This window comes from Rhinolophus sinicus, linkage group LG03, assembly GCF_036562045.2.
Source record: "Rhinolophus sinicus isolate RSC01 linkage group LG03, ASM3656204v1, whole genome shotgun sequence".
NCBI classification, from domain to species: Eukaryota; Metazoa; Chordata; class Mammalia; order Chiroptera; family Rhinolophidae; genus Rhinolophus; species Rhinolophus sinicus.
The window spans coordinates 72,722,093-72,749,121 of NC_133753.1; the positions used below are offsets into that span (position 1 = coordinate 72,722,093).

A 27,029-nucleotide genomic window follows, 5' to 3' on the forward strand; every position below is an offset into this window, starting at 1 on the left:
CAAACAGGAAAATGGGAGGAGCCTTGCAAGGATGACCCGGGGTACCCCAGCCCACAAACGAAATAAATGGGTTCTGCTCACGATGCGCGAGGAGTGTGTTGCACGGCAAGCAGGGACACTGCCCCCTGCCCAGGAGATGGCCCCGGCTTCAAGCGACACGCACAGGGCGCCGCACGCGGGAGCCGGCGGGAGGGGTGGGCGCGAACGCGCGCGGGGGTCTCACGCGGCCGAAAGGCGCGGCGCGCATGCTCAGTCCGGCACCTCTCCGGGAGGGGCGGGAGACCTAGCGCTCGGAGGAGGGGGGAGGAGCGCTCGCGCAGCCGCCCCTGACAGGAGCGGGCTCCGCGGCTGCTGCAGCGCTCAGCGCCCGGGCCCTGCCGGAGCCGGGTCTAGCATGTGCCGCGGCTCCCCGGCGGCGGCGGCGGCTCCTCTGCAGCAGCGGCAGCAGCAGCGGCCGCCATGGCCAAGCCCAGCGCGGAGCTCACCCGCGAGCTGCAAGGTACGAGGCTGCGGTGGTCTCCGGGACGCCCCGTCTGGGAGCATCCCAGACCCAGTGCGTTCCTCCCCGCGGCACACCCCAGCCCAGGTGCCTCCCGCCCCCGCCCCCATGCGTACCGGCTGCAAGGCAGCCCCCTGCATCCCAGCTCGGAGCATCTCTGTCCCCGGAGCATCCTCCGCTGCCCTCCTTGCCTCACCCTGTCAGGACCTTCCTGTCCCGGAGCCGCCCGTCCCGATCTTCCGTGACAGGTGCAGTCCCCTTGCGCTCCCTAAGGCTGACTCTCAGCGAACCTGACCCACCCCTCAGCGAGGCGTCCAGTTTCCCCTACGGAGAGTCCCAGTTTCCCCACCGGGCGGAGCCAGGCCCGCCCCGCCGCACGATGGGAGCTGCCCCTGGTCCCGACCGCCTCTTGGCTCCACACCCCCCTCCTCCCGGCCCCGCCCCGGAACTGGCCCTGGAGAGCCCCCCTGGCCGCCCTGCAGCGCCCAGACCAGTGGAGCAAAGTAGGGAGTCAGGGAAGAAGGCCTGGATTCTTGCTAAATGCAAGAGCAGGGTCTCTGCAGCTTGCCTCCTACAGCGCGCGTCCCAGCCTGCCGTCTTCTCACTACCCCACACCCACACCTATTTTGCATGGTCTTCAGACTGGCCCCAACCAAGGCCCAAGCCCCCAGCACTGCCACAACCCTGACTCCCAGAGGTGGGAGCACAGGCTAGCCCACAGAGACCAGGACAGGACGCTCAAGGATACTCAGAGGCATGCTGCACCGTGGCGATTTCACACACACACACACACACACACACACGCACAATCATGAAATGTGTGTACACACATCTTTATAGCACTGCACCCCCACACCTCTCTCTCTCTCTCTCTCTCTCTCTCTCTGTCTCTCTCTCTCTCTCTCTCTACCCCTCAGATATCTGGATGGTTCTGCCAGCAGATGGGTACAGGCTCATTTAAACACTAACTCCTTCCCACCCCCACCCACACCAGAACTTCTGGCTCTGTGCCCCTTTCACAACTGCAAGCACAGCATACTCATTCACACTTCCCCATCCCCACCAATGCCACACACGGGCTCCCTGGCATCTTCAGAAGGCATGCACACATGTATAGTAAAAGGCAGATATGAACACCCATACCACTAGAATATAGTCAAAGGGACACCCCCACACCCTTACATGCTGACTCACTGTGTATGGGTCCACGGCTGCTGGAGTGAATGGGTTGGAAAAATCCTTCACACCCTCAGAAGTGTAAGACACACCCTCCCACAGACAGTGTCACTCAATGACTGTCCCTTGACTCAAGAACATCAGGAGCCAGAGTTTACTACACATACACACACACACACACACACACACACACTCACACACACACACAGCCCGCCCCACGCCACTCCCCCCACAGAAGAGAAAAGTCACCCAAAAAGGAAAGGTCAGTGTCCTTGTCCTTTGTCTCTCTGTCTCTCTCCTCCCATTTGACCCTGCCCCTGGAGAGCCCTGCAGAGGTTGGGGTGCCCAGGTGAAGGGAACTCTGAGCAGGCCCCTACCCACTTGCAGACAGCATCCGGAGGTGCCTGAGCCAAGGGGCTGTTCTCCAGCAACATCGTGTGAAGCTGGAGACAAAGCCAAAGAAATTTGAAGACCGAGTGCTGGTGAGGGCACTGGGCTTGGGAGCAAGAGAAGGTCTCAAGGGTAGTTAGACTGCTGAGAGCAGAGACCCCAGAGGGCAGAGGAGACAAGTCGGGGAAAGCTGAGGAGACACCACCTGGAAGAGGAACAGGCTGGACTGGGTAGATGCCCAGGAGACTAGGGGGAGGCATGAGAGAGAGGGAGGACCCCAGAGCAGAGGGCCGCTGTGGGCAGGGCACACAGGCTGAGGGGGCAAAAGGAGGGCAGGGCGATGAAGGTACAGAAATCTGCCATTTGCAGCTGACTTTCTTTTCTTCTCTCTGAAGGCCCTGACCTCCTGGCGCCTCCACCTATTCCCCCTTAAAATCCCAGCCAAGGTGAGTTGGGCTGAGGAGCAGGAGATTACCTAGCATGCTCCCTCCCAAGCCTGGCAGCCAAATTCTTACCATGAGCTGAGGAGCATCCCCATTCCCCCAGGTGGAGAGCTCCTTCAATGTCCTGGAGATCCGGGCCTTTAACACGCTCAGTCAGAACCAGGTGAGCACCGAAGCCTGGGGCCCCACTATTGGGTCAGCAGGAGGATGGAGTCAGTATCTGAGGTCCTGCTGCTCCCTCTCCCCCAGATCCTAGTGGAAACAGAGCGTGGCATGGTGAGCATGCGGCTGCCATCAGCTGAGAGTGTGGACCAGGTGACGCGACATGTGAGCTCTGCCCTCTCCAAGGTCTGCCCTGGCCCTGGGTGAGTGGCACAGGAGGAATCTCTCAAGGGGTTGGACAGAAGACTTATATATCCCGCCCTCCTTCCCCTGGACCTGAGCTCCTGGGACTGAGGAGAACAGCACTCATGTCCCGGCTCCTGTTTTGTCCTGGGGATCCAGAAGCTATAACGGGAAGAATTGAGAGCCTCTTTTCACCTCTCTCTGGGATGGATTTGTCCATCGTCCAGGTGTCTAATCCGGCGTGGAAATGCAGACACCCCAGAAGGGCCCCGAGACACGTCCCCCAACTCTGAGACTTCCACGTCTACTACTCACAGTGTCTGTGGTGAGTAGGGGCCGACGAGGAAAGTGGGACCTAAACCTCCCTGCCCCTGGTCCAGAGTCCTTTGTGTATGAGGCTTCACCTGCCCTGAGGATTCCCAGCTCCCGAACCTCAGAGGTTCGTGGTGGAGCAAGAACCCTGGACACTAGTGCATAAAATGACCTTGACCTTTCCTTGACCCCCAAGCCTGTTCCCCACCCCCTTGCCCCTCTTGGAGCCAGTTCATCTCCTGCCCCACAGGTGGCTTCTCTGAGACCTACGCTGCCCTGTGTGACTACAATGGTCTGCACTGCCGTGAGGAGGTGCAATGGGTGCGTTGGGTAGGAACCCAGTAGGCGGGCAGGTGCGACCCAGAGGGAGAGAGGGTAGAGGAGGAGGAGGGGAGCAGGTGTGAGCCAGTTTCACCTCTCCAAGGATGTGGACACCATCTATCATGCCGAGGATAACCGGGAGTTCAATCTTTTGGATTTCAGCCACTTGGAGAGCCGGTAAGCTGATGGGGTAGAGACTCAACACCACCACCACCACCACCACCCCCGAATTCCAGCCTCAGCCCAACCCTGGCCCTTCTAGGCTCTCCCTTCTGGTCCCACCCACAGCCCCAGCTCTATCTCCTCAACCCCAGCCTCCACTGCCTTCTATCCACCCAGGCTTTCCCCAGCCCAGCCACTCTAGTCGCCTCTTTCCTGCCCCAACTACCTGCTCACCACTTTCCTGGCCCCTTCCATCTCCCCACAGAGATTTGGCACTAATGGTGGCAGCTCTAGCCTACAACCAGTGGTTCACCAAACTCTACTGCAAGGACCTGCGGCTGGTAGGGACTAGGAGGGGTGGGGGACGGGAGAGACAGTAGCACCCTGTCTGGTTCCTGATCGCAGCACCCCCTCTGTCCTCAGGGCTCTGAAGTGCTAGAACAGGTGCTACATACCCTGAGCAAGTCAGGGAGCCTCGAAGAGCTCGTGCTGGACAATGCCGGACTTAAGACGTGAGGCCAGACTCCTCCTTGGGCAGTGGTGCCCCCTTGACGTAGCCTTAGGGCCCCAGAACCTCAGAGCGTGATACAGGCCTCTGAGCTCTCTCATCTAGCTCCTCACTTTACAGAAGAGGAGACTGAGGCCCAAGAGGGCAGAAAGCAAGTCAGTGGTCAAGCTGGGACTCAGAGCTAAGCCTCCCGACCCCCAGCTCCACGACCCCTCTTCCATCAACTACCGAGCAGGGTGGGCTGCTTTAGTCTCGAGGACCTGAAGCTGAGCTTTGCCTCAGCACAACTTCCCAGGTACTCCAGAGCGGTGACAAGTTCCGTGACAGGCCCCGAGCAGCTCCCCACCCGCAGGGGCCTCTGACCTCTACAGCCCCAGCCAGGCAGGCAGGTGGAGGAGGAGGGGAAGCCCAGGGGCTGGGACAAATAAATCCTTCCTCCCCTTGCCTGAAGGGACTTTGTCCAGAAGCTGGCCGGGGTGTTTGGGGAGAACGGGAGCTGTGTGCTGCATGCCCTCACTCTGTCCCACAACCCCATCGAGGACAAGGGTGAGCCCCAGCCCAGAATCCTACCCCCGCCACAATGCAGACCCCTGTCCTAGCCCAGAGCCCAACCTGGGTCTGAATCAAGGCTCTCAAACCTGATCCAGCCTCTGCCCCAACACCAGCATTCTTGACCCCAGGCCTGTCCCCCACTGGAGCCCCTACTCTAACTCTGCACCACCTGCTTCCACTGCCCAGCCTCTCACTGCACCCATTTCTCTCCCCACCCCCAGGTTTCCTCAGTCTGAGCCAGCAGCTCCTCTGCTTCCCCACTGGCCTCACCAAACTGTGCCTGGCCAAGACTGCCATTTCCCCTCGAGGTATTTGCATCGATACCCCTGTCCTTTGACCTCTGACTCTTACCAGCCCTGCCTGGGCTGTTGAGCCCCAGAGGTGTACCCACACACTCACACAGCATCCCAGGGATCAAGGAAAGGAAAGGAGCCCCATTTCGGGAGCGGGGAAGTGTTGTGTACCAGGGGAGGAGGTGGGGTTGGAGACCAACCCAGCCCAGTGCCCTCTGTGCTCAGGGCTCCAGGCGCTGGGCCAGACCTTCGGGGCCAACCCAGCCTTTGCCAGCTCCCTTCGATACCTGGACCTGAGCAAGAACGCTGGGCTGCTCGCCACAGACGAGTCCAACGTGAGTCCACAGACTGTAGCCTCAAGCCCCTACAGAAGCATAGTCAGGCGGCTCCAGAGTCTGGGGTCTCTGCCGTGTAGCCTGGGGGTGGAGGGGCTCTATCACGCCTCCCCTGTCCTTCCTTCCCAGGCCCTGTACAGTTTCCTGGCCCAGCCCAATGCCCTCGTGCACCTCGACCTGGCGGGGACTGACTGTGCCATTGACTCGGTGAGGGCTTGGGGATGGGGTACCGCCCTGAGGTGATTTGGGGAGGCCTCACCCTCCTCCTTGAGTACGGAGGTGGGCAGAGCTGGCAGTGTGACTCCAGGTTCGGCTGAATTGCAAGGCAATGCTCATAGCTGACACCTGTGTGGCACTGGGTCCCGGTCGCCACCCACGTTGTGCTGGCTGTACCTGAAAGCCAGCCCTCGCTCCATCCCCAGCCAGGTGCCCTGGGTTAGGACTGAGTCCACCAGGAAGAAAAGACGCTTTCCTTAACTTGAACAAGGCACCTTAGGAGCCTGTGGTGACCCTGGCTTTATACATCCACCGTCTGTGAGCCTCTCCACCACCCCTGGGGGCCAGCCAGGGAGTAGACTCACTTTCCACGGAGGGGAAACTGAGGCATGAAGAGGCAAAGTGGGTATCCACAGTGGGGCTCACAGACTGACTGCAGAGGGTAAAGAGCCAGGATCTTAATGGGGAGGAAGGAGGAGTCCTCACCCACCCCTCCCAGCACCTCTCCCAACCCCTGTGACACCCACCATGTCTCTCCCCACAGCTTCTGGGTGCCCTGCTCCATGGCTGCTGCTCCCACCTAACCTACCTCAACCTGGCGCGCAACAGCTGCTCCCACAGGTGGGAGCATGAGGGGTGCAGGAAAGGATGGGGCAAGTAGTGGGTGTCCCCCTCCCTTGCTGAACCCAGAGGTCTCTGCAGGAAGGGCCGGGAGGCCCCACCGGCCTTCAAGCAGTTCTTCAGCAGCGCCTACACACTCAGCCACGTCAACCTGTCAGCCACAAAGCTGCCCCTGGAGGCCCTCAGGTCGGGTGGGTGCAGGGTTGCGGGAGTGTCCAAGGGGCAACCATAAGAGAAGGGATAAGGGGTAAAAGTGGGCCTGCTGACCTTCCTCCCACAGGGCTCTGCTCCAGGGCCTCTCCCTCAACAGTCACCTCAGTGATCTGCACCTGGACCTCAGCAGCTGTGAGGTGCGTCCCCACCCCTGCTGCCTGCCCCCCACCCAGTCCTCTGACCTAAGTCAAACCCCTGGGAACATCTTGCCTCTGCACTACTCCTCTGAGACACTCCCCGCCCCAACTTGACCATACCTCCACTTTCCCCTCTCAGTTTGTGGTCTGTGTCCCTCTTTCCAGAGGTCATTTTCAGTCTCCAGTATCTCCCCACTAAAAGCTTTGAGTTGGGAGATATCAGGCTTTCCCACCAGAGGGCAGGAGAGAGCTGACTCCAGAGCAGTGGCCTGGAGACTTCTGACTCAAAGAAGGGGAAAGAGCCCTAGGGAAGGATCTGGTGTGGAGAAGGGGGTCTCCTGATTTCACACCCCAGACCTGGTATGACCTTGAGTGCTGGCGTGACTACTCTGGTCTCTGAGCACTAAAGGTGCCCTACCCCCACCCCACTCTGTCTCACTGCCCTGCCTCCACCTGGTCCCTACAGCTCCGCTCGGCAGGAGCCCAGGCTTTGCAGGAGCAGCTGGGAGCTGTCACCTGTGTGGGCAGCCTGGATCTGTCTGACAATGGTGAGTGGGGTGCTTTTCTTCTTGGGCACCAGGTGGGGACGGGGTACTAGGTGTGGGGAGAAGCCTTTAGGAGACTCCTATGAGCTTCAGGCCTCAAGGCCAGACCTCTCCCATCTGCTGGCCAGGGTTTGACTCGGACCTCCTGACACTGGTGCCGGCACTTGGCAAGAATAAGTCCCTCAAGCACCTGTTCCTGGGCAAGAACTTCAACGTCAAGGCCAAGTGAGGCCCCCTCCCCTACCACAGACCCTCCCTCCATCAGCCACCTCTCCTTCTGGCTCACTGTGTTACCTCTGGCCCGCTCCCTGCGACTCCAATACATGAGCACAGCCCCCGCCCCTCCTGCCCTGAGCCCTGCCTCCCCGCAGGACCATGGAGGAGATCCTTCACAAGCTGGTGCAGCTGATCCAGGAAGAGGACTGTGTGAGTGACCAGGCCGGGGAGGGGCCCCAGGGGCAGGGGCCGTGGGGACGGGGCCTGACTCCCACGCGCCCACAGTCCTTGCAGTCACTGTCCGTGGCGGACTCCCGGCTAAAGCTGCGCACGAGCATCCTCATCAACGCCCTCGGCAGCAACACCTGCCTGGCTAAGGTGGATCTGAGCGGCAATGGCATGGAGGACATTGGGGCCAAGATGCTGTCGAAGGCCCTGCAGATAAACTCCTCCCTCAGGTGAGGCCCCCACTGGCACCCTCGGCCCTGGAGCCCCAACCCCTCATATACACATCCTCCCTGCTTGCCTCACTCTGGACCCTAGCTTCCAGGAGACACGCAGTCCCCGAGCCATCTCTGGGGCAGCCTCATTACCCAGGAAGGGAATGAGGGCTCCGGGGGGTAGGGACCCAGGGGGAGGGTTAACAAGCTATGCTCCCCTTCTCCCCAGAACTATCCTGTGGGATCGGAACAATACATCTGCCCTGGGCTTTCTGGACGTTGCAAGGGCCCTGGAGAGGTGAGTGGACCAGGGCCCTGCCCTGACCTAAGCCCCCAGCTTTCTTGTGCCTGGACCAGGCCTGAACTACTCCAGCCCAACACCAACCCGCTTGACCTATTTGCACAGAAATGTTAGAAAGAGCCACGGACAGAAGAAGTGGTCAACAAGGGGTGGGTTTTGGGGAGCAGGGGCCTCTCTTCCTCAAGTTCTTCCCCACCCAGCTGTGCTTCTATGTCCCACAGCAACCACACACTGCGTTTCATGTCCTTCCCCGTGAGTGACATCTCCCAAGCCTACCGCAGTGCCCCCGAGCGTACTGAGGACGTCTGGCAGAAGGTGGTGGCCTAAGCAGGGTGGCGCAGCAAAGGGCAGGGGCCGGCTCACATCCGCAGGCCCTGACCCCACCCGCCCCATCATCTCTAGATCCAGTGGTGCTTGGTGAGGAACAACCACTCCCAGACATGTCCCCAGGAGCAGGCCTTCAGGTTGCAGCAAGGCCTGGTGACCAGCAGCGCCGAGCAAGTAAACGTTTCCCTCTGGGACACATGGGGCATGCATGGGGCATGGTGACACAGGTGTGATGTGACAGAGTGTACGGGTGCAGGGATGGGTCCTGAAAGAGGCATCTTGTGGTACCCATAACTGGACTCAGCATGTGAGAGAGCAAGAAGGCAGGACATTCAGAATAGGGGCCCCAACTATGAGAGAACACGTAGGCAAACAGCGGGGCCCGCCAGCAAGGGGTGCACAGGACTGTGGGAGCTGCACTGGGCATCCAAGAAGGGCTTCCCCAGAAGCAGGGAGAACAAGTCATCCAGAGACATCACCACCACCCCTGTCAGTGCCGGTGCCAATAGCACTGCCCAAGGAGACCCAGAAATGGGGTTCCTGGGGTCCCACTTGGGAAGATGGGGTGTGGGGTCCCCCCTGACACTCCTGCCGGCTGTGCTCCAGATGCTGCAACGACTGTGCGGACGGGTGCAGGAGGAGGTGCGGGCCCTGAGGCTGTGCCCCCTGGAGCCTGTGCAGGATGAGCTGCTCTATGCTCGGGACCTCATCAAGGATGCCAAGAACTCCCGGGCGGTGAGCCCTCAGCAGCCCCGCGCTTCCCTGACCGTCCAGAGCCCAGGCGGGCCGCCATCCTAACCCAGCAGTGTGCACGCCCTGCCCTCTGTGTCTGCCCTCCTAGCACGGGGCACCCGGGCACCTAGGAAGGCCTGGTTCTGGCCTTCTGATCATAACTCCTTCCTTCTGCAGCTGTTTCCCAGCCTCTATGAGCTGGGCCACGTGCTAGCCAGTGACGGGCCTGTGCGGCAGAGGCTGGAGTCAGTAGCCAGCGAGGTGTCCAAGGCTGTGGATAAGGAGCTGCAAGTAAGTCCGGAGGAGGGAACCCAGTGTTGACTCAATCCCTAATCTGAGGGCTAAGGTCAGCACAGAGAGATGACCAGAGGCAAGAAGGACATGCAGAGTTGAGACCACCCACATTCCCGCTGTGCCGAGATACGGCTAGACAACTAGGCTTGGATGTTTTCTGCTAGCGTCAATCTGGGCCTCTGATTGCTGGCCTCTCCCCCCTGGACTCTGATCCTTGGTCAGACTCTCCCCGTCCATATGGTAGGGTGAAAGCCTGAGTGTCCGAGGCCCTGCTGCTAACCGGCCCTGTGACTGCCCTTTGACTTTTGCGGGCCTCTCAGTCTCACCGTGAGGGGCTGGAATAGAAAGGCTAGAGTCTCCTGGGTTTGGTGCCAGCCCTGACCCTGCCACCCGTGGCGCTTTGGCCTCCCTTCTCCCATACTAGGTGATCCTGGAGTCCATGGTCAGCCTAACGCAGGAGTTATGCCCCGTGGCCATGCGTGTGGCTGAGGGCCACAACAAGATGCTGAGCAATGTGGCCGAGCGCGTCACTGTGCCCCGGAACTTCATCCGCGGGGCGCTGCTGGAGCAGGCGGGGCAGGACATTCAGAACAAGCTAGAGTGAGAGGCTGACAGGGCTGGGGAGGGGCTGGATTTGGCCCAGAACACTTAGGGACTTGGGGCCCAGCTCTCAGCAATGAATAATGAATGGCACAATCTCCATTACAGGGGATAAATCTTTTAACTATCTGCAACCTTGCTATTTAGGGTTGGACTGATCTTTGCCCTAGAATTCTAAGTGCTGAGCCGGGGGTTAGGAGCCGGGCAGTGAGTGTGTACACACACACTTAGCCACGTACACCTGGAGTCCTCTCCTGGAAATAAAGCAGAGCCTCCTCGGAGGCAGGGTCAAAGAAAATCGATGTGATTGGAGTATGTGGACTACACTCTATCCACCCCACCCCCCTAGCCCCCCCAGTTTGCAACTCTAGACCTCTTTCATTCTGGGTCTAGATGCCACCACTCACCAAAGCAAAGAAAAATTACGAGAACTGGTTTCTGATCTTAGAGCAGAAACCAGCAGAGCTCACTGAGCACCCCAATTTACCCAGCTCTGTTCCGCTGGCACTCCATGCTCCTCCTCCTGCCATCCTCTCTGCCCACCCTCCCAATCCACAAATGCCTAGGCTGGGGGGCCCGTGGCTGGGACTGGGTATACCTTTATGGAAACAGTAATGGTGGACCGAATCTGCCTCCGACAGCATCTCAGGGCCTCCTTGGATAGCCAGGCTAGCTGGCCCTCTCCCTCAGGCACCCAGGGAAGGGCAAGGTTGAGGCTCAGGCCAGGGAGGGGTGGCTGAGCAGCCCCACCTGTGCCCACAGTGAAGTGAAGCTCTCAGTCGTCACCTACTTGACTAACTCCATAGTGGACGAGATCCTGCAGGAGCTATACCACTCCCACAAGAGCCTGGTAAGCCTTCTGAATCCTAGCCGGGCTATGGCAAGCCTTGCACCTCAGTTCATCCTGTCTCCCCCAACCCCTCCCTCAAGGCGCTGGGAGGTGGGCAGCTTCCTGGGGATCCTGTTCACACCTGTCCTTCCCCAGGCCCGGCACCTGGCCCAGCTAAGGACACTATCAGATCCACCAGGGGTGCCAAGCCAAGGGCAGGATCTGTCCTCCCGGGGCCGAGGCCGTAACCATGACCACGAGGAGACCACAGATGATGAACTTGGGACCAACATCGTGAGCACCCTCACCCCTAATTCCCTCCCTAACCGAGGTCCTGCCCCTGAACCGGCAAAACCCTGTCCCCTTCCACTTCTCTGCACTCCACTCTCCCCTCCCTGAGCCTCATCTCATCCCCCAGCGCTCTCCAGCCCATCCTCTTCCCTTGTGCCAATGCCCCAGCCACCTGAGGAGAGGGAGGCAGGAGGGACTCAAAAGAGAAGGCTTTATGAGGCATGGTGGCTCCAGGTGAGACTCCTTGGACTTGCAACAACCAATCCCCACCATTCATCTCCATTTTTGCAGGACACCATGGCCATCAAAAAGCAGAAACGCTGCCGCAAGATCCGGCCGGTGTCTGCCTTCATTAGTGAGTCCCCAGCTTCTATTCTAATGGCCCTGTTTCCCTTTCTGTTTTCTTCCTGTTCCTTCTGCTAGTCCCTCTAATGCTGCTGTTCCCACAGGTGGGAGCCCTCAGGACATGGAAAGTCAGCTGGGGAGTCTGGGAATCCCCCCTGGCTGGTTCTCAGGACTCGGGAACAGCCAGCCCACAACTAGTGGCTCCTGGGAAGGTCTATCTGAGCTTCCCACTCATGGCTATAAACTAAGGCACCAAACACAAGGCAGGCCCCGGCCCCCCAGGACCACCCCTCCAGGACCTGGTCGGCGCAGTGTAAGTCCCTAAGGCCTTGAAGGAGGACCAACTTCACTTAGCAATGCCAGAGCCAGGGGTTGTAGCTTTAGGACCCAAATGTCAGAGGCACTGGCAGGGACCCAGGGGATCTGGCAGGGACCCAGTTCAGCCACCATCAGCTGACGGATGATCCAGTTTGGATGGGAGCTAGACCTCGTCACAGATAGGAAATCTGTCTGCCAGACATTGGTGAGGAATAGAGCCAAGAACCAAGTTTAGGAAATGCCCAGGTAGACTGAAGTCTAAATTTCCATGGGGCCAAGAAAGGCCAGTCCAAGTCCAAAGGGGAAAGACCTGAATGGATGCGAGGGGAGCTCCCTGACCCTGATGAGATTTCCTACAAGACTTTCCTCCTAGCAGGTGCCAGTACCTGGGACGCGTCAGGAGAATGGGATGGCCACCCGCCTGGATGAGGGGCTGGAGGACTTCTTTAGCCGAAGAGTCATGGATGAAAGTTCCAGGTGTGGCACCTCAACAGAGGCCCATATTCAGCAGGCCCCGAGGCCCTGGGGGGTGGGGGGCGGGCTTGTGTCTGCCCAGCTCCCATGGAGGCCTCTCCAATGACAGTGCCCAAAGCCAGTGTCTGGGACATTTCCCCCACATTCGTTCTCGTCCTTCCCCACCCAGCCCTATCTTCCATGCTTTCTTAATCTCTTCAGGTCAGCTGTCTAAAAAGGATGGGGTCACCACAGTGGGATGGTGGGGACAGAGACAGGAGGGAGGTGGCAGGAGGCCCTGGGTTGGGATGACAGTTAGGTAAGAGGCCTGGAGGGCATGTTCTCAGTCACTGTCCTACACACAAGGAACTGGGTCACTTGGAGACGCTGGAAGAAGGAGAGGGTGGGAGGGGTGCCTGAGAGGAAAGAGTTGATCTGCTGGAGGATTATGACTATGACAGGGAAGAGGAGGACGCCACCTCCCCTGAGAACTGAATGGAAAGGGTTACAGAACGGCAGGAGAGACTAGATGAGAGGAAAGTGGGAGGTTTGTGAGACCCAAGACTAAACTAACACCAGAACCACCTTGGGCCCTGAGCAACCTCTGCATCTGGCATTTACATCACCCCATGGCTTTGTCACTAACTCACCCCACTAACTCACCCTGACCCTGCCCAGTTACCCCCGGACTCTGCGGACCCTGCGGCCAGGCCTCTCAGAGCCGCCGCTGCCTCCACTCCAGAAGAAGAGGCGCAGAGGCTTGTTTCACTTTCGCCGGCCCCGGAGCTTCAAGGGGGACAAGGGGCCAGGGTCCCCCACCACTGGGCTCCTCCTCCCTCCACCCCCACCCCCACCCCCAACTCAGGAGAGCCCCCCCAGCCCAGACCCCCCCAGCCTCGGCAACAACTCTTCCCCCTGCTGGAGCCCAGAGGAGGAGAGTGGCCTCCTCCCTGGATTTGGGGGGGGCCGGGGGCCTTCCTTCCGCAGGAAGATGGTAAGTGAGGCAGGGGGTACTGAGTCCTCCCTGTTTACTGTCCCACACATAGCCCACCTGCCCATTCCACCCCAGGCAGTTAATGGGAGAATGCTAGGACTCGGGGCTCTGGGGAACTTTGGTCATCCCAACTCCCTGCTCCTTGAGAGTAAGCTAGGCCTGGTGACCCAGAGCATGCTGGGAGCGCTGCATGCATAGGAGGGCAGTAGAAGGACTCCTCAGAGGGTCCAGGCAGCACTCTCCCACACACACACCCCACCCCCGACCCCCACAGCTGGGGACTCAGAGGGGCAGGGGTCCTCCCCCACTCCGTTGCTGCCTATAGAACCCCTTCTCCCTCAGGAACCTCCTGTAAACCTGAGACCTTGTTCCAGGGCACCGAAGGGTCAGAACCAGGGGATGAGGGCCAGGCCCCTGGGACGGCACAGCAGCCAAGGCTCCATGGTGTTGCCCTTCCTGGGTTGGGAAGAACCAAGGGTTGGAGCTTCGATGGGAAACAAGAGGTGAGGGGAGCGCAAGGTGATGAATCGAGGGTCCTGTGGGTCCCTGTCTAGCGCCCTCCCCTTCCCACACCCTGTCCTCGGTGAGTCAGTGGAGAGAGCTGAGCTTGGCGTTAGCTGCAGCTCTGCCTGTACTAGGACTCACTGGCCATGGAATCCTGGACGGGTCACTAAACCTCCTGGAGCCTCTACTTCCTTATAAAATGAGCAGTCGTAAAAATACTCACCTCCAAAGCTGTTTCCAAAACGTCGGTGACTTGATTATCACCTTTAGGACTGATTTTTACTTCTCCACATACCACCTGTGTTATTATTTACATAATATTTTAATTTAAATCAACTCACTTTCTGTAACTTAGCTTGGACCTGTGCATTATCATCTTTAAAACCGGAGTGATGTTTTCTTCTATCACACATAAAATAAACACGTCACTATGAAAGTTAACAGTATTTTCATTCATGTAAGCCATTTCTTAAGCCCCTGGAGTGGTATGGGTATCACTCTGAAAGAAATGACACAAGTGTCTAGAGACTAATGACGTGAGATGCTAGAGCAGGAGCCCCTTGCTAACTGTAGTCCCCATCTGGAGGGGACTTTTCCGATGACCTGACTGAGCTGTCCTTTCAGGGCACAGGCCCAGACCTGGAGGGCAGCGTCCAGGCTTGGCAGAAACGGCGCTCTTCAGATGATGCAGGTGAGAATGGTCACCCTCCCTTCCTGCCTTGACCCCTCTCTCAGGAGCCTCTCCTAATTTGCCTCTCCCCCTTTCCCATCCCCTCCCTCCACACCAGGGCCCGGAGCCTGGAAGCCCCCACCGCCACCCCAAAGCACCAAGCCATGCTTCAGCGCCATGCGCCGTGCAGAGGCCACATGGCACATAGGTACAGAACGCCTCTTCTGGGGTGGCAGCACTGAAGGCCCAGGGTGTGTCTAAAGAAGCCATGGTCCCTGCAGCGGGGAATTTACAACTCAGGTGGGGCAGTGAGAAGTGAGAATGTTTAAGGATATTTACAAAGCTACATTCAAAAGAGACAAACAACCGAATCCAAAGAAAGGTCCTGCAGAACAAAAGTGGCTTTGCCAGGATTGGCAGACAAGAACACTTTCTGGACGATTGTGGGGGAATTCTCTAGGGCAGGGGCCACCTCTGGCCACCGTCAGAGGAGTGGCACCCTCTATAGAGAAGGCCTCTCCCTGCACCTCAGCTGGGAAGAGAGTGGGCAAGGACCAGCCATGCCAGGCCCACCTCAAACATTCCACACCCCTCCAAAAACAGCTCACCAAGCCATCCTCAGCTCACACAGAAAGATGCCACGAGGAAGAGGCAAGAGTCCTGCCTCGGAGGTCAGAACTCTGAGTTAGTCCAGGTTCAGCCACCACCAGTGAGGACATACAAGCCACTTACCTTCTGGCTGTGCAACTTGGAAGGAATAAAGGGGAGAGGGTCATGGTATGACACTTCCCTTCTGCTGGCTTCAGGGTACCTTTCACTTAGGTACTTAGGGAGCCTCTAAGAAAAAGATGGTCAGCTCCATGTCCACTTAAGTTCCCACAGGCCGAGCCAGCACTGGGGGCATCTTTGCTGGTTGTCCCATCCCCCACACAAACCAGTTAAACACCCGAAGCTGGGCTCCATCCTTCATTTAGGAGACCTCAAGAGTTGGACGCCCACACCCACCGCCAGCACCCTTCAGCTCTCTCTCACTCATACCTCACAGATACACCCACAGACAACACCTTCCAGGTGGTATATCCTCAGGCTCCGGTTGCATAAAGCCATAGAGACAGGGGGCGGGGGGGTGGTGAGGGCGCCAGAGCACCTCTCCTTGAGGCTCTCATCATTTAAATCAGGCTGGCAGACAAAGTCCTGGGGATGCCAGGCTGCAGACTTGGCAGGGCCCTGGAGCTCTGCAGCCCTGGATGGGCAGCCGTGCATGTGGACCCAGACGGCCCGGCCCAGGCTCTGGCTCTGCCCCAGCAGGAAGGGGCTCAGGCCCTGCTCTTCAAGAGAGACAGCTGGACCAGACCACCCCTGCTCCCCTAGAGGTGACAGGCTCAGGATGATCCTGGAGACCAAGGGCTAAGGAAATGAGAGAGCAGAAGGGGACACTTAAGGCAGAAGCACAGGAGCAAATGGGCCTGGGGGGGAGTCCTGGCCTCCAGGGCTTCATAGGTGCAGGGCACAGGGAGGGCTATGCAACAAATATGCCTTTCCTGTAGTTTCTCCTCTCTTCCTATCCCCCAGCTGAGGAGAGTGCCCCCAGCCACAGCTGTCAGAGCCCCAGCCCAGCCTCCCAAGATGGGGAGGAGGAAAAGGAGGGAGCCCTATTCCCTGAGAGGACGGTTCCTGCTAGGAATGCCAAGGTGAGGGCTGGCAAGGTGGGTGGGGAGGCACCTTGATGAGGCAAAAAGACTAACTGACCCAGCATCTTCCTTCTTCTGCCAGCTGCAGGACCCCCCTTTAGCTCCACGGCCCCCCAAGCCGGTGGCTGTGCCCAGGGGCCGCCGTCCCACCCAGGAGCCAGGGGGCAAGGAGGAAGCTGAGGCTGGGGGTGCAGCCCCAGGAATGAACAAACCCCGGCTGAGGCTGGGCTCACAGCAGGACCAACAGGAGCCTGAGGTCCAAGGTCTGCCACCTGGCTAGCGTGGGGCTCAGGACGCCTCTGGGCCCCGGCTGCCCACACCGGCTCCCCATCCCAGGCCCAAAATGAATCACAGCCTGGATGAGCACCGGGCCAGGGAGCCCCACTGACGTGCCAGGCCTGCCTTGACTGTCATTTCAGGGCCCCTGGATCCGGGCCGCCGAACTGCCCCCCTGAAGCCCAAGAGGACACGGCGGGCACAGTCCTGTGACAAGCTGGAGCCTGACAGACGACGGCCCCCGGACCCCACAGGTGCCATTGGGGTGGGTGGAGGGCAGGCCCCTTTCCCATCCATCTGTCCAACATGGCGAGCCCCACACTGGGTGGCTGGCCCCCTCTGCCCAGGAAACAAGGCTCCCTGGATTTGTCCCCACAGGAACCAGTGAGCCAGGAACAGACTGACAGCACCGCAGTACCCCCTCCAGCCCTCCTCTCAACATGTGCCTCACAAGGACTGACCCCCACCCACCCCCGCACCTCAGGCCCCTCTGCCAGCCCATCCTACAGGGGCAGGATGGCAGGATGAGGCACGGGGGACAGGAGGTGGGGGGCAGGGCGGGAGGGAGCAACCTGGAGAGAGGGAGGCTCTGGATGCCCTCGATGCGTGGCTCCCTCAGCAGAGAGCTTCAGGGTGGTGGCCACTCCCTCACAGGAGGGCTGAGGTAGCCCTCTGTCCCCAGGGGCTCTCTCCCCACTTGTATAGAATAAAAAGAAAAAAAAATCACTGCCTGCCTGGAGTCTCTGCTGTCTTCCCCATTCACTGCCCCCACCCCTCTCCCTCTGTTCCCCTTCAGTGCTTGGTCTCAGTGGGGAAAACCGAGGAACACCTCGCAGGGATGGGGCTGGGGCTCTGAGCGGAGAGAGAAAGACCAGAGAACTGATGGGCAGGCAGGAGGGACTGAGAAGTCCCCAAGCCAGGGTGGGTTTCACGTGCTGAGCTGGCTGGAGAGGGAACCAAAATGACAGAAGCCAACACCAGTGTGTGTCCAGCTTTCAGGGTGCGGTGAGATTAGAAGACCCCAGTATACCAGAAGGAGATTGGGAAGCAGTATCTGTGTGTGTGTGTGTGTGTGTGTGTGTGTGTGTGTGTGTACACACAGCAGGCTCACTAACGGTGGAATTAAATGGTGGTATGGCATCCTGGGGACCCCATCCATAGAAATCTCAACAGCAGAGTGGCCTGAAGGGGAACAGAAGTGTCTGTGGTGTGAGAAGATCAACGATTAAATTCACTGTTGCCCATTGGTGTGCTACCAAATACTAGCTTGGTATTCAAGACTCCCACTCGAGCCTCCTCCTCTGTGAAGCCCTTCCTGATGCCTTCCCCCAACTCATCCAAATTGAAGCCTCCCTCTTTGTGGCCCACTGCATCCTGAACAGGTCCATGCCTTTGCACCTGTCACACTTAATTGCACTTGTGTGTATTGACTTATCTCCCTGTCTGTGGGCTTGTCTGTTCTATATACACGTCCCTCCCCCAGGGACAGGAGCTGTGTCTTAATCACCTGTGTAGCCTCAGCACAGTGCCTGGCACCCAAGGCATGCTCAATAAATAGCTGCTACTTTAATATATGAGCAGCTGAGGGAACGCAGGGTGAAGATGTTCTGGTGACCCCTATTGCGTATGCATCCCAGATCACCATGTACCAAATATCTTCACGTGTGGCACACAGCTCCCAGGCAATTGCTCACTTCCCCTGGTCTCACTAGGGAATGACTAAAATCTCGTTTCCACAACATCTGTGCATGACATGGCCCCTCCCACAAGGATATGGCCATATAGGTTCAATCTCAGGGCGGGGGGTAAGTTGTGAGCAGTAGGAAGATGCCTCAGGATTCAGTCCTTCAGTACATCTCCCCACTGGGCAGCCCTGTCTTCAGATGGCTGTGTGACCAGGATGTAAGACTGCCCTTAAGCAATTGTGTCCATTTCCTTGTGTCTCACTGTTAAAAGGTGGCTAGGACACTGGATCGCATTCTCAGAGCTATGAGATTCAGCGTGGCGTGTGATGATTTTCAAGGAGCACGTGAAGATCTCCATTCTGTTGAATTTGGGTTAGTGTGAGTGAGAGTGTGTGTGTGTGTGACAAGTCTAGTCCAGTGTTCTTTTATATGTGACCACAAATATCCTTAACAAGTATGATTGGAGAGTGTTGTGAGACTGGTTGTGTTTCCCTATGTGTAGCTGTAGGGCTGTAACTGTCATGGTGTCACAGTGAGTTTATGTGCTGGCGCTTGTGCGTGTCAAAATATGTGTGAGCCTGGGAGTCGTGGGTGCGTGTCTCCATCATTTTCTGGTGTGAATGTGTGTGTGGCACGCACCACCACAATGTGTGTATCTCTGTGATGCTGAGTGTGGGTGTGGGTGTGGCATGAAGGGGAAGATATGTGTCACTGTGTCTGTGGGGGTCCTGCCTCTGAGCCACCCCCAGCCCACCCTCCTCCCCCGGTTCTGTGGCTCCCTCCCAGGCAGTGGCCCTGCCCCTCCCTTCTTCTCCCTCCCAACCGGTCTGTGCCCGGGGAGTTGGTGCTGCCACCCCCCCTTCCCCATCCAGGCCCCATAAATAGCAGCAGAGCCAGAGCCGGAGCTGGCACCAGCGGCTGGAGCAGCGAGGGAGTCGGGGCCAGGGCCAGAGCCGGAGAGAGGAGCCCCCTGACTAAAGCCCAGGTGAGCCTCCCCTTCCTCCCTAGCCCAGCCCTGCCCAGCCCAGCCTGACCCAATCTCCATAACATCTCCCCCAACCCCCAGAAAGGTCTCTACTCCTGCCTGATCCCCTAACCACCACATGCCCCTGCCCATCTCAGGGGACCAGCAGGAATTGGGTGACTCCTGGCCAAAAGGTAGAGAACCCCCAACCCAGACCCTCCCTCACAGATCCAGAAAGGCATCCGCCGTAGGGAGGGGATACCCAGCCAGAGAAGGGTCCCAGTTCTGAGGGAGCTACGTACAGGAACTGTCACACCCTCCTGGAGACAGACACACGACTAGAGGACAGACACGCAGGGTGGGGGCATTCAGACACACCAATGCACACTCACGGTGAGAAGCACAACATGAGATCAGACAGCCTCACCCTGAGACGTGGACAGATACAGATAGATGATGCACTGACCGGCTATGAGCTCGGGCCAGCGTACCCCTGCCTGCTGCTGCCCGAGGCTTGATACCACTGCTGGGGGAGGGTAGCGTGCGTGCATCCCACGGGCAGCATGGAGGGGGCCGTGGCTCCCCAAAAATCTCGTCGCTAAGAGACAGTGCCAGTGCTGCCAAGAAGTGTGAGAACAGGAGAGGTGGGGAGGGAAGTGAGAGCTGTCATAGTGGGAGCCCCTGCCAAGAACCTGGAGGAGCATTCAGCAGGGGTAGGGCTCTGCCTCTAACTCCCCAAGCCCACCACCTCTCCCTTCCCATCGGTCAGCCAGTAGGTGAGTAGGGGCAGGTAGATAGGGACAGCCCCACAGGGCACCTTCCACCTGCCTCCTCCTGCCAAGTGCAAACTCCATTCCTGAGGCCCGTCCTCTTGAGACTTCCTGGGACCCTCCCACCCCCTTCCTCACGGCCCTTGCCCCAGTTCAGCTCCCTTGTGCCAAGACTGAGTGCAGCACTGGCTCAAGCATCAGTTAGGAAATAACAGAAGGTGCTGAGGCAGCAGAAAGTATAAATCAATCGATGGCCTAAGAGCCAAGACTGCCAGGAACACCCCTGCCCCCAGCCCTCCAGCCCTGTCCAGCCCCATCCATGCATACTAGGCCAGCAGGAATGACAAAAGCATAGGGCTATGAAGGAGTGGGAGGCTCAGAGCCACGGCCTTCCCCTGCTCAAGCACACTGGGGGAAGGTGAGCCAAGGGAGGGCAAGGCAAAGAGTTGGTCCATGAGGTCCCAGGGCCTCAGGAAGCAAGGCAAGGGGAAGCGGGGCCCAGGCTCCCAGAAGACAGACCCCCTTCCCTGACAGGTGTTCCCTTTCCAGTGTCAGGCCATCTGCTCTGTCCCCACAGTAACATGTCGGACCCTGAGATGGCATGGGTGCCTGAGCCCCCAGCCATGACACTGGGGGCCTCACGGGTGGAACTGCGGGTATCCTGCCATGGCCTCTTGGACCGAGACACACTCACCAAGCCCCATCCCTGTGTGCTGCTCAAGCTCTACTCTGATGAGCAGTGGGTGGAGGTGAGAGCTCGGGTCTTTCCTTCACTGACCTCCTGGCCTGGGAAGGAGGGAAGCTGGGTGGGAACACCGGAAGCCTCACCGGGGAGTGTGAAGACCGTGAGGGGCCTCTTCTAAGCTGTGTGGGTAACCTTGGTGATGGGTGTGCCATAATTACAAGCACAAGCCGTTTTTACAGCTTCTAAAGCACAGAGTTCCAGAGGGTTCTGAGATGGCCCCAGAGGCAGTGGCACAGCTCCCAAAGGCCTATGAGAGCCCCAGAAGACTGATAGTCTAGTGGGACCCTGAGCTCCCTGGGGGTGTGCAAACCCAAGGAAAACTGGCATGATGGGTAATCCGGGGCTGGGCAAACAAACTGGGTTCTCAGAGGGCCCTCATCCCTCCTGCCGCACAGATAGAGCGCACGGAGGTGCTGCGCTCCTGTTCCAGCCCCGTCTTTTCCCGGGTGCTGGCCCTTGAGTACTTTTTTGAGGAGAAGCAGCCCCTGCAGTTCCATGTGTTTGATGCTGAAGACGGCGCCACCAGCCCCAGCAATGACACCTTCCTTGGCTCTACAGAGTGCACCTTGGGCCAGGTCTGCAATCCCACCCTATCCCACTCCCCTCAGCTCCTGCCTCTGAAATGCAAAATGACAGAGGACATGCTCTCCGGCAAGTTCAATCTGGGATTGGACCCCATGTCCTCCATTCACTGGCTGTGCAGCCTTGGGCAAGACACTTAACCTTTCTAGTCTCAGTTTCCTCATCTAAATAAGAAGGGGTCGCAGTGTCTAACTTAAAGCTGCTGTGGAAATTAAGTCCAACTCTAGTCCAAGTCGCATGTATTACCCCTGTCCCTTGTACCCTGGCCAAGGCAGGTGGGGGCATCACAGCTGGGTCTCCCTCTACCTCCACCCCCAGATTGTGTCACAAACCAAGGTCACTAAGCCATTGCTGCTAAAGAATGGAAAGACTGCGGGCAAGTCCACCATCACGGTAGGCAAGGTCACCTGTACTTCCCCTTGGGCAGGCCATTCAATGCCTCTGCATGGACATCCATGGTGACATCATGCCCAGGATGGGCCCCACCTAAGGGAAAGGGCAGAGGGTGGCCCTTGTGGTGGTGGTGGGGGGGGGAGTTCTGCCACTTGTGTTCCCCTTGCAGATTGTGGCTGAGGAGGTCTCTGGCACCAACGACTATGTGCAACTCACCTTCAGAGCCCACAAGCTGGACAACAAGGTTGGAACCCCAGAGTCCAGGTTCCCCACTCAAGACAAACCCCAGAGCCCTAGCCCTGCTCCCTTCTCAGTGTTGCCGCCTCACCCTGCAGACCCCACCAGGCTAATGTGCCCCTTCCCCTCTGCCCCCAGGATCTGTTCAGCAAGTCTGACCCTTTCATGGAGATCTACAAGACCAACGAGGACCAGAGTGACCAGCTGGTCTGGAGGACCGAGGTTGGTGCCTGGGGCTAGGGGAAGGAGGGAGGAAGAGCAGAGGAGAGAAACCTAGATAGCAGGTGACCATCTCTCTGGTGCCTCTCCAAGGTGGTGAAGAACAACCTGAACCCCTGCTGGGAGCCATTCCGCCTGTCCCTGCACTCCCTATGCAGCTGTGATATCCACCGGCCTCTCAAGGTGAAGCCCCACAAGCAAGGGCAGGCTGCTTGAGCATCAGGCTGCTGTCTGAGACCTTCCCCCCGAGGGCGGCAACCCCTTTCCTCTCCCCCATGAGATAAGGTCGTCTCACTGTGGGGCAAAGAACTGGTCACAGCTCAATGTTCCTACATGGGTGCCTTTTATCAGAAGCGAAAGTCTTTGCCAGGTTGAGCCAAAGAATGAACTTTAGCAGGTGGGCTCTCGGGGCAGGTCAAAGTCATCTGTTTGGGCCTAGAAACTGTTAGTCCCCTACCTCCCTGAGTCCCTGCCCCTGCCCCCAGGAACCACTGAAAAGCATCCCTGACCCTCACTCCCCCCCCCCGCCCCTTCTCAGTTCCTGGTGTATGACTATGACTCGAGTGGGAAGCATGACTTCATTGGCGAGTTCACCAGCACCTTCCAGGAGATGCAGGAAGGAACAGCAAACCCTGGACAGGAGGTGCCACAAAGACCTCACCCTGCCCCCCAGAAACCTACGCCCAAGATCCCTGGGGGAACCTGAGGGTGATGCTGAAGAGGCCACCATACGTGATAGGAGGTGGAGAGAGTGCAAAGTCCCCAGGGTCAGCCCAAGGACTGAGCCACAGGGGGGGCTTGCTCTGGGAGGCTCTGCTGGAAGGAAGGTGAGGGGCCACCTTATGGAATTGTGACCCTGGGTTTTGGGGGTATGTGGGGTCTAGGTGCAGTGGGACTGCATCAACCCCAAGTACCGCGACAAGAAGAAGAACTACAGGAGCTCGGGGACCGTAGTGCTGGCCCAATGCTCGGTAAATCCCAGTGCCAGCCTCAAGCCCTGCCAGCCCCGAGCCCTACCGCAACCTCACTTTCAGCTCTGCCCTTGTTTCAAAGACCAGTTTCTCTGCTCTGGAAACTGAGAACCCTTGCCCTATCCCACTGCCAACTTCAACCTCAAAAATTCTGGTCCCTCCACTTCCCCCACAGCACCCCACCTACCTTCCTCCTCAAGGGACCATCCCTCCACCTTCCCTTCTCTGCTCTCACCAGGTGGAGAAGGTACACACCTTCCTGGATTACATCATGGGCGGCTGCCAGATCAGCTTCACGGTAAAGGCCGAGGGGATGGGGACACAGGCAAGGGGGAGGGGCTAAGCCATAGTGAACAAAAGGGACCCAGAATCCCCTCTGCTGTACTTAGGCTTCTAATGAGCCTAGCATTGTCACCTTGTACCCCTCACCCGACCCCATGATGGGGCTACCTGTGGGCTTGCCCAGTTTCACCTTAGTCCTCCCTACAAACCCGAGCTCTGGCCTAGCCTCTCTGTTGGCTGTCATGGATGTGCATGTCCCTATCCCCACCTCCACCAGGTGGCCATCGACTTCACTGCCTCCAATGGGGACCCAAGGAGTAGCCAGTCCCTACACTGCCTCAGCTCCCGCCAGCCCAACCACTACCTGCAGGCCTTGCGTGCAGTGGGGGGCATCTGCCAAGACTACGACAGGTAAGAAGAAGTGGGAAGCAGGGGTGGGGAGACAGGCAGGGAGGCCTCGCCCGATGGGCCCCACAGCTTTTTCTTCTCCCCAGTGATAAGCGGTTCCCAGCCTTTGGCTTTGGGGCTCGAATCCCTCCCAACTTCGAGGTACGCTGGGTTCAAGGGGAAGGGAGGAGATGGTGGGAGAGTCAGACAGGAAGGAAGGAGTCCCTTGCTGCTCTCACTCTACCTTCACAGGTATCTCATGACTTTGCTATCAACTTTGACCCGGAAAATCCTGAATGTGAAGGTAAGAGAGGAGATGCCCACCAGCCCTACTTGCCCCATACAGTTTGCTGCACTCTCCTGTACACCCCATGCCAGAACACAGACTCCATTCCCGTGGGCCCAGCTCCCTGCCCCTTTACCCATCCAGCACCTGTCTTCATTTGGTAAGACTTCCAGCCTCTGGCCCAGCATCTATCCACCAACTACCTCCGTCTGGACCATCCAACTCTCCTACTTACTGAGGAAGGAGGTGGGGGACACATCCTTGATTTAAGGGGTGTCAAGAAGGGCTCCCTGCTAATCTCTGCCAGCGTCACCTCTGCCCACAGAGATCTCGGGGGTCATCACCTCCTACCGACGTTGCCTGCCCCAGATCCAGCTGTATGGCCCCACCAACGTGGCCCCCATTATCAACCGCGTGGCGGAGCCAGCCCAGCGGGAGCAGAGTACTGGCCAAGCCACGGTGAGGAGAGGAAGGAGGAAGCAGGCAACCAGGTTCTGCCCAGGTGTCCTCGGGTGGGGCCAGGGCCAGGACCGGGCTTGGGGCGGATGCCAAGGCCCTTGCCCACAGAGCCTATCTTTTCTCCCCTCCGCCTGCCCTCAGAAGTACTCGGTGCTGCTGGTGCTCACAGATGGCGTAGTGAGCGACATGGCGGAGACCCGCACCGCCATTGTGCGCGCCTCCCGCCTGCCAATGTCCATCATCATAGTGGGCGTGGGCAATGCTGACTTCTCGGACATGCGCCTGCTGGACGGCGATGAAGGTCCCCTGCGCTGCCCCCGAGGGGTGCCTGCGGCCCGTGACATCGTCCAATTCGTGCCCTTCCGGGACTTCAAGGATGTGAGTGCCTGATGCCCTCTGCCAGCAGAAGGACTCCTCGGCTCCTCCTACCCCAAAATCTGACCTGGCTCTGCACCTAGCTGATGTCCTACTAGGCACGCTAGAGCCCAGCTGGCCACTCAGAAGCCTTGCCCCTCATCTGAGCCGGTTCCCACGCTCCCGCTCTAACCACATTTCCGCTCCCACCCGCAGGCCGCACCCTCTGCACTCGCTAAGTGTGTCCTGGCCGAGGTGCCGCGGCAGGTGGTGGAGTACTATGCCAGCCAGGGCATCAGCCCCGGGGTGCCCAGGCCCTGCACACCGGCCACCACCCCCAGCCCTAGCCCTTGACTGCCTCCCACTGGACCGACATTCCTTCAGCCTTTCAGTGAGTCTTGAGGACCCAAAGGGGCGGACAGTAGGGGGTGCAAAGCAGGGCCTGGCCAACTGTGGTGTAGAGGAGGGTGCTGATGACTGTCCCACCCTCTCCTAGGTGCCTGTCCTGACCCTTGTGACTCGAGTGACCAGTGCCTGTCCCTCTTGGACCAGCTGTGCTCCCTGGGTCCTGGAAGTGAGTGGCAAGCCCTGCCCCCTCTCCCCAGGCTCCATATGCCTCAACCTTATGGCCCCTCAGTGACTATCTTCAGTGATCCTGACTATCTCGCTGTTAATAAAAGGAACCACTCCTGGCACTTCAGCCTCTATCCATCATGTCTCAGATGCCCATTGGGCAGCCCGTAGCAGCCCCACACACACCATTAAGAAATGAGGAGCACACCTTTTGAAATATGGGCCAGAGCTCACCAGGCAGCAAAATGTCTCCGCAGTTTCACCCCAACTATGTGACAGTGAGATCTGAGGAGCCCCTACCCTCACCTCCCAACCCCAGGGGGCCCAGACTCCATCGGGGTTAACTACCAGAGATGGGGGAGGTAATAAGGGGCTGTCAAGGGGGCAGGCTGATGCCTTTTTACAGCTGTCTCCAGAGAAGCCCAGCTGAGTCCCCAGGGGCTGAACCCCAGCCCCCATACAGCTGTGGGGTGGGGCCCAGAAGGGATGTGTGAGGATTCAAGGAGGGTAGCAGGTCTGCTAGTGAATTATGAATACAGAGGGGTCATCTAAGGTCTATGCAGCCTGGTTCTCCTGGTTGTGTGTTTGTGTGTGTGTGTGTGTGTGTGTGTGTGTGTGTGTGTGTGTGTGTTCGTGCACTGCACATCCCTGACTCTGCATAAGTATGGCCTTAATGGTTCAGGAAGTTCAGCTGTGTACATTAAAACCGTGTCTTCCCAAAAATAAGACCAGGTCTTATAGTGTATTTCCCCAAAAATAAGACTGGGTCTTATATTAATTTTTGCTCCAAAAGATGCATTAGGGCGTATTTTCAGGGGATGTCTTATTTGTTCATGTACAACAATCTACATTTATTCCAATATAGTCATATCATCTTCTGGAACATCGTCATACCGTACTAAATGCGTCCGTCTGGCTGACGATCTTAACTGGGGCTTATTTTCGGGTTGGTCTTATTTTCGGAGAAACACGGAAATAGCAGCATACACTATTGTTTAGCCAAAGAACTGGTAGGCCTGGAACTTGAGACCAGACACATCTGACTAAAGTGCCCACACTCTTATTCACTAGTGTGCACCTTCTGTGTGGAGTGTATCATCTGTGTGACCCTCCTCTTGTGACCCAGGTGTATGTATACATGTCTGATTGTGTGTACAGGTGTAGGTGCCTGTGGATGGGCATCTCTGCCCATGTGTGTGCCATGCAGGGCCTCAGCCAGTTAAGGAAGGTATACAAGAGCAGTAGTGAGTCTGGACTACAGCTCCAGAGAGCAGGCGAGAACACAGGTGAGATATAGAATGAGGGAAGAAGAGCTGGACTCCTGGAGGGACACTCCCTGCCCCAGCCTCTCCCTTCAGTGATGCATGTGAAAGAGGATAAAGGAAGAGAGGCTAAAGGTGCTGCGAGCCAGCCACAGCCAGAGAGGGTAGCCAATAGCCAATAGCCAGCGGTGGGAAGGGGAGAGAGAAAATAAACAAATTTGGGGGGAGATGGAGGAGAGGCCTCCCATTGTAGGCTCCTGCGTGGAGGAGGGACAAGCTGGGCTAGAGGAGGGGGAGGAGGGAACAAGAACGGGGATGAGAAGAGACAGCTGGGAAGGGGGCAGATAGAGGGGGCAGAAAGGAAGAGAGACATATGGGAACCTCTTCCCCCACACCTGACTGCTTCTCCCCATTTATTATATCCCTTAGAGGACCCATGACAGTGACTGGTGAGGTTGCTGCTCCCAGTTCAATGGCTCTGCTCTGCCCAGATCCCCCACCCACTCTCACC

At 58.2% G+C, this 27,029-nt stretch overlaps 2 protein-coding genes across 8 annotated transcripts; both read left to right on the forward strand.

Annotated features, from left to right (window-relative positions):
• The first annotated feature begins 199 nt into the window (after window positions 1-199).
• CARMIL3 (capping protein regulator and myosin 1 linker 3) lies at window positions 200-17,072 on the forward strand. 7 transcript variants are annotated; one of them, XM_019714442.2, is made up of 40 exons: window positions 200-499; window positions 2,063-2,157; window positions 2,461-2,511; window positions 2,612-2,671; window positions 2,758-2,873; window positions 3,081-3,178; window positions 3,416-3,486; window positions 3,590-3,663; window positions 3,914-3,989; window positions 4,072-4,160; window positions 4,608-4,702; window positions 4,930-5,016; window positions 5,227-5,336; window positions 5,466-5,543; window positions 6,097-6,173; window positions 6,255-6,359; window positions 6,454-6,523; window positions 6,990-7,071; window positions 7,197-7,293; window positions 7,440-7,494; window positions 7,570-7,742; window positions 7,954-8,022; window positions 8,247-8,340; window positions 8,428-8,526; window positions 8,959-9,087; window positions 9,262-9,375; window positions 9,803-9,978; window positions 10,741-10,828; window positions 10,964-11,101; window positions 11,390-11,453; window positions 11,548-11,756; window positions 12,138-12,238; window positions 12,893-13,208; window positions 13,583-13,711; window positions 14,337-14,403; window positions 14,501-14,590; window positions 15,955-16,073; window positions 16,162-16,336; window positions 16,493-16,603; window positions 16,728-16,980. In XM_019714442.2, exons 1-40 carry the CDS (start codon window positions 460-462, stop codon window positions 16,751-16,753), a joined length of 4,113 nt encoding a protein of 1,370 aa, XP_019570001.2. In that variant the 5' UTR covers window positions 200-459; the 3' UTR covers window positions 16,754-16,980. The 7 variants fall into 7 exon arrangements, with proteins under 7 accessions (XP_019570001.2, XP_019569999.2, XP_074184132.1 ...); XM_019714440.2 differs by having other exon boundaries at window positions 202-499; window positions 16,156-16,336; window positions 16,728-17,072; XM_074328031.1 differs by lacking the exon at window positions 200-499 and adding an exon at window positions 1,417-1,937 and having other exon boundaries at window positions 12,135-12,238; window positions 16,156-16,336.
• Window positions 17,073-18,879: 1,807 nt separating this feature from the next.
• Window positions 18,880-25,378, forward strand: CPNE6 (copine 6). The gene is made up of 17 exons (XM_019714444.2): window positions 18,880-19,019; window positions 20,346-20,517; window positions 20,909-21,088; window positions 21,414-21,488; window positions 21,658-21,732; window positions 21,864-21,947; window positions 22,038-22,127; window positions 22,483-22,587; window positions 22,829-22,915; window positions 23,154-23,213; window positions 23,475-23,608; window positions 23,692-23,746; window positions 23,837-23,888; window positions 24,196-24,329; window positions 24,471-24,707; window positions 24,900-25,074; window positions 25,180-25,378. The coding sequence occupies exons 2-16, from the start codon at window positions 20,350-20,352 to the stop codon at window positions 25,035-25,037; spliced, it is 1,674 nt and encodes a 557-aa protein (XP_019570003.1). The 5' UTR covers window positions 18,880-19,019; window positions 20,346-20,349; the 3' UTR covers window positions 25,038-25,074; window positions 25,180-25,378.
• The last annotated feature ends 1,651 nt before the right edge of the window (window positions 25,379-27,029 follow it).

What these genes read in the sequence shown, in the direction of transcription:
- CARMIL3 (XM_074328031.1), top strand. Translation starts at nt 1,682, where the DNA reads ATGCTGACTCACTGTGTATGGGTCCACGGCTGCTGGAGTGAATGGGTT. An exon ending in TGGACCTCAGCAGCTGTGAG is followed by an intron (nt 6,524 to 6,989) that starts GTGCGTCCCCAC and finishes TGGTCCCTACAG; the next exon opens with CTCCGCTCGGCAGGAGCCCA. An exon ending in GTCATGGATGAAAGTTCCAG is followed by an intron (nt 12,239 to 12,892) that starts GTGTGGCACCTC and finishes GACCCTGCCCAG; the next exon opens with TTACCCCCGGACTCTGCGGA.
- CPNE6 (XM_019714444.2), top strand. Translation starts at nt 20,350, where the DNA reads ATGTCGGACCCTGAGATGGCATGGGTGCCTGAGCCCCCAGCCATGACA. An exon ending in AGCTGGTCTGGAGGACCGAG is followed by an intron (nt 21,948 to 22,037) that starts GTTGGTGCCTGG and finishes TGCCTCTCCAAG; the next exon opens with GTGGTGAAGAACAACCTGAA. An exon ending in ATCTGCCAAGACTACGACAG is followed by an intron (nt 23,609 to 23,691) that starts GTAAGAAGAAGT and finishes TCTTCTCCCCAG; the next exon opens with TGATAAGCGGTTCCCAGCCT.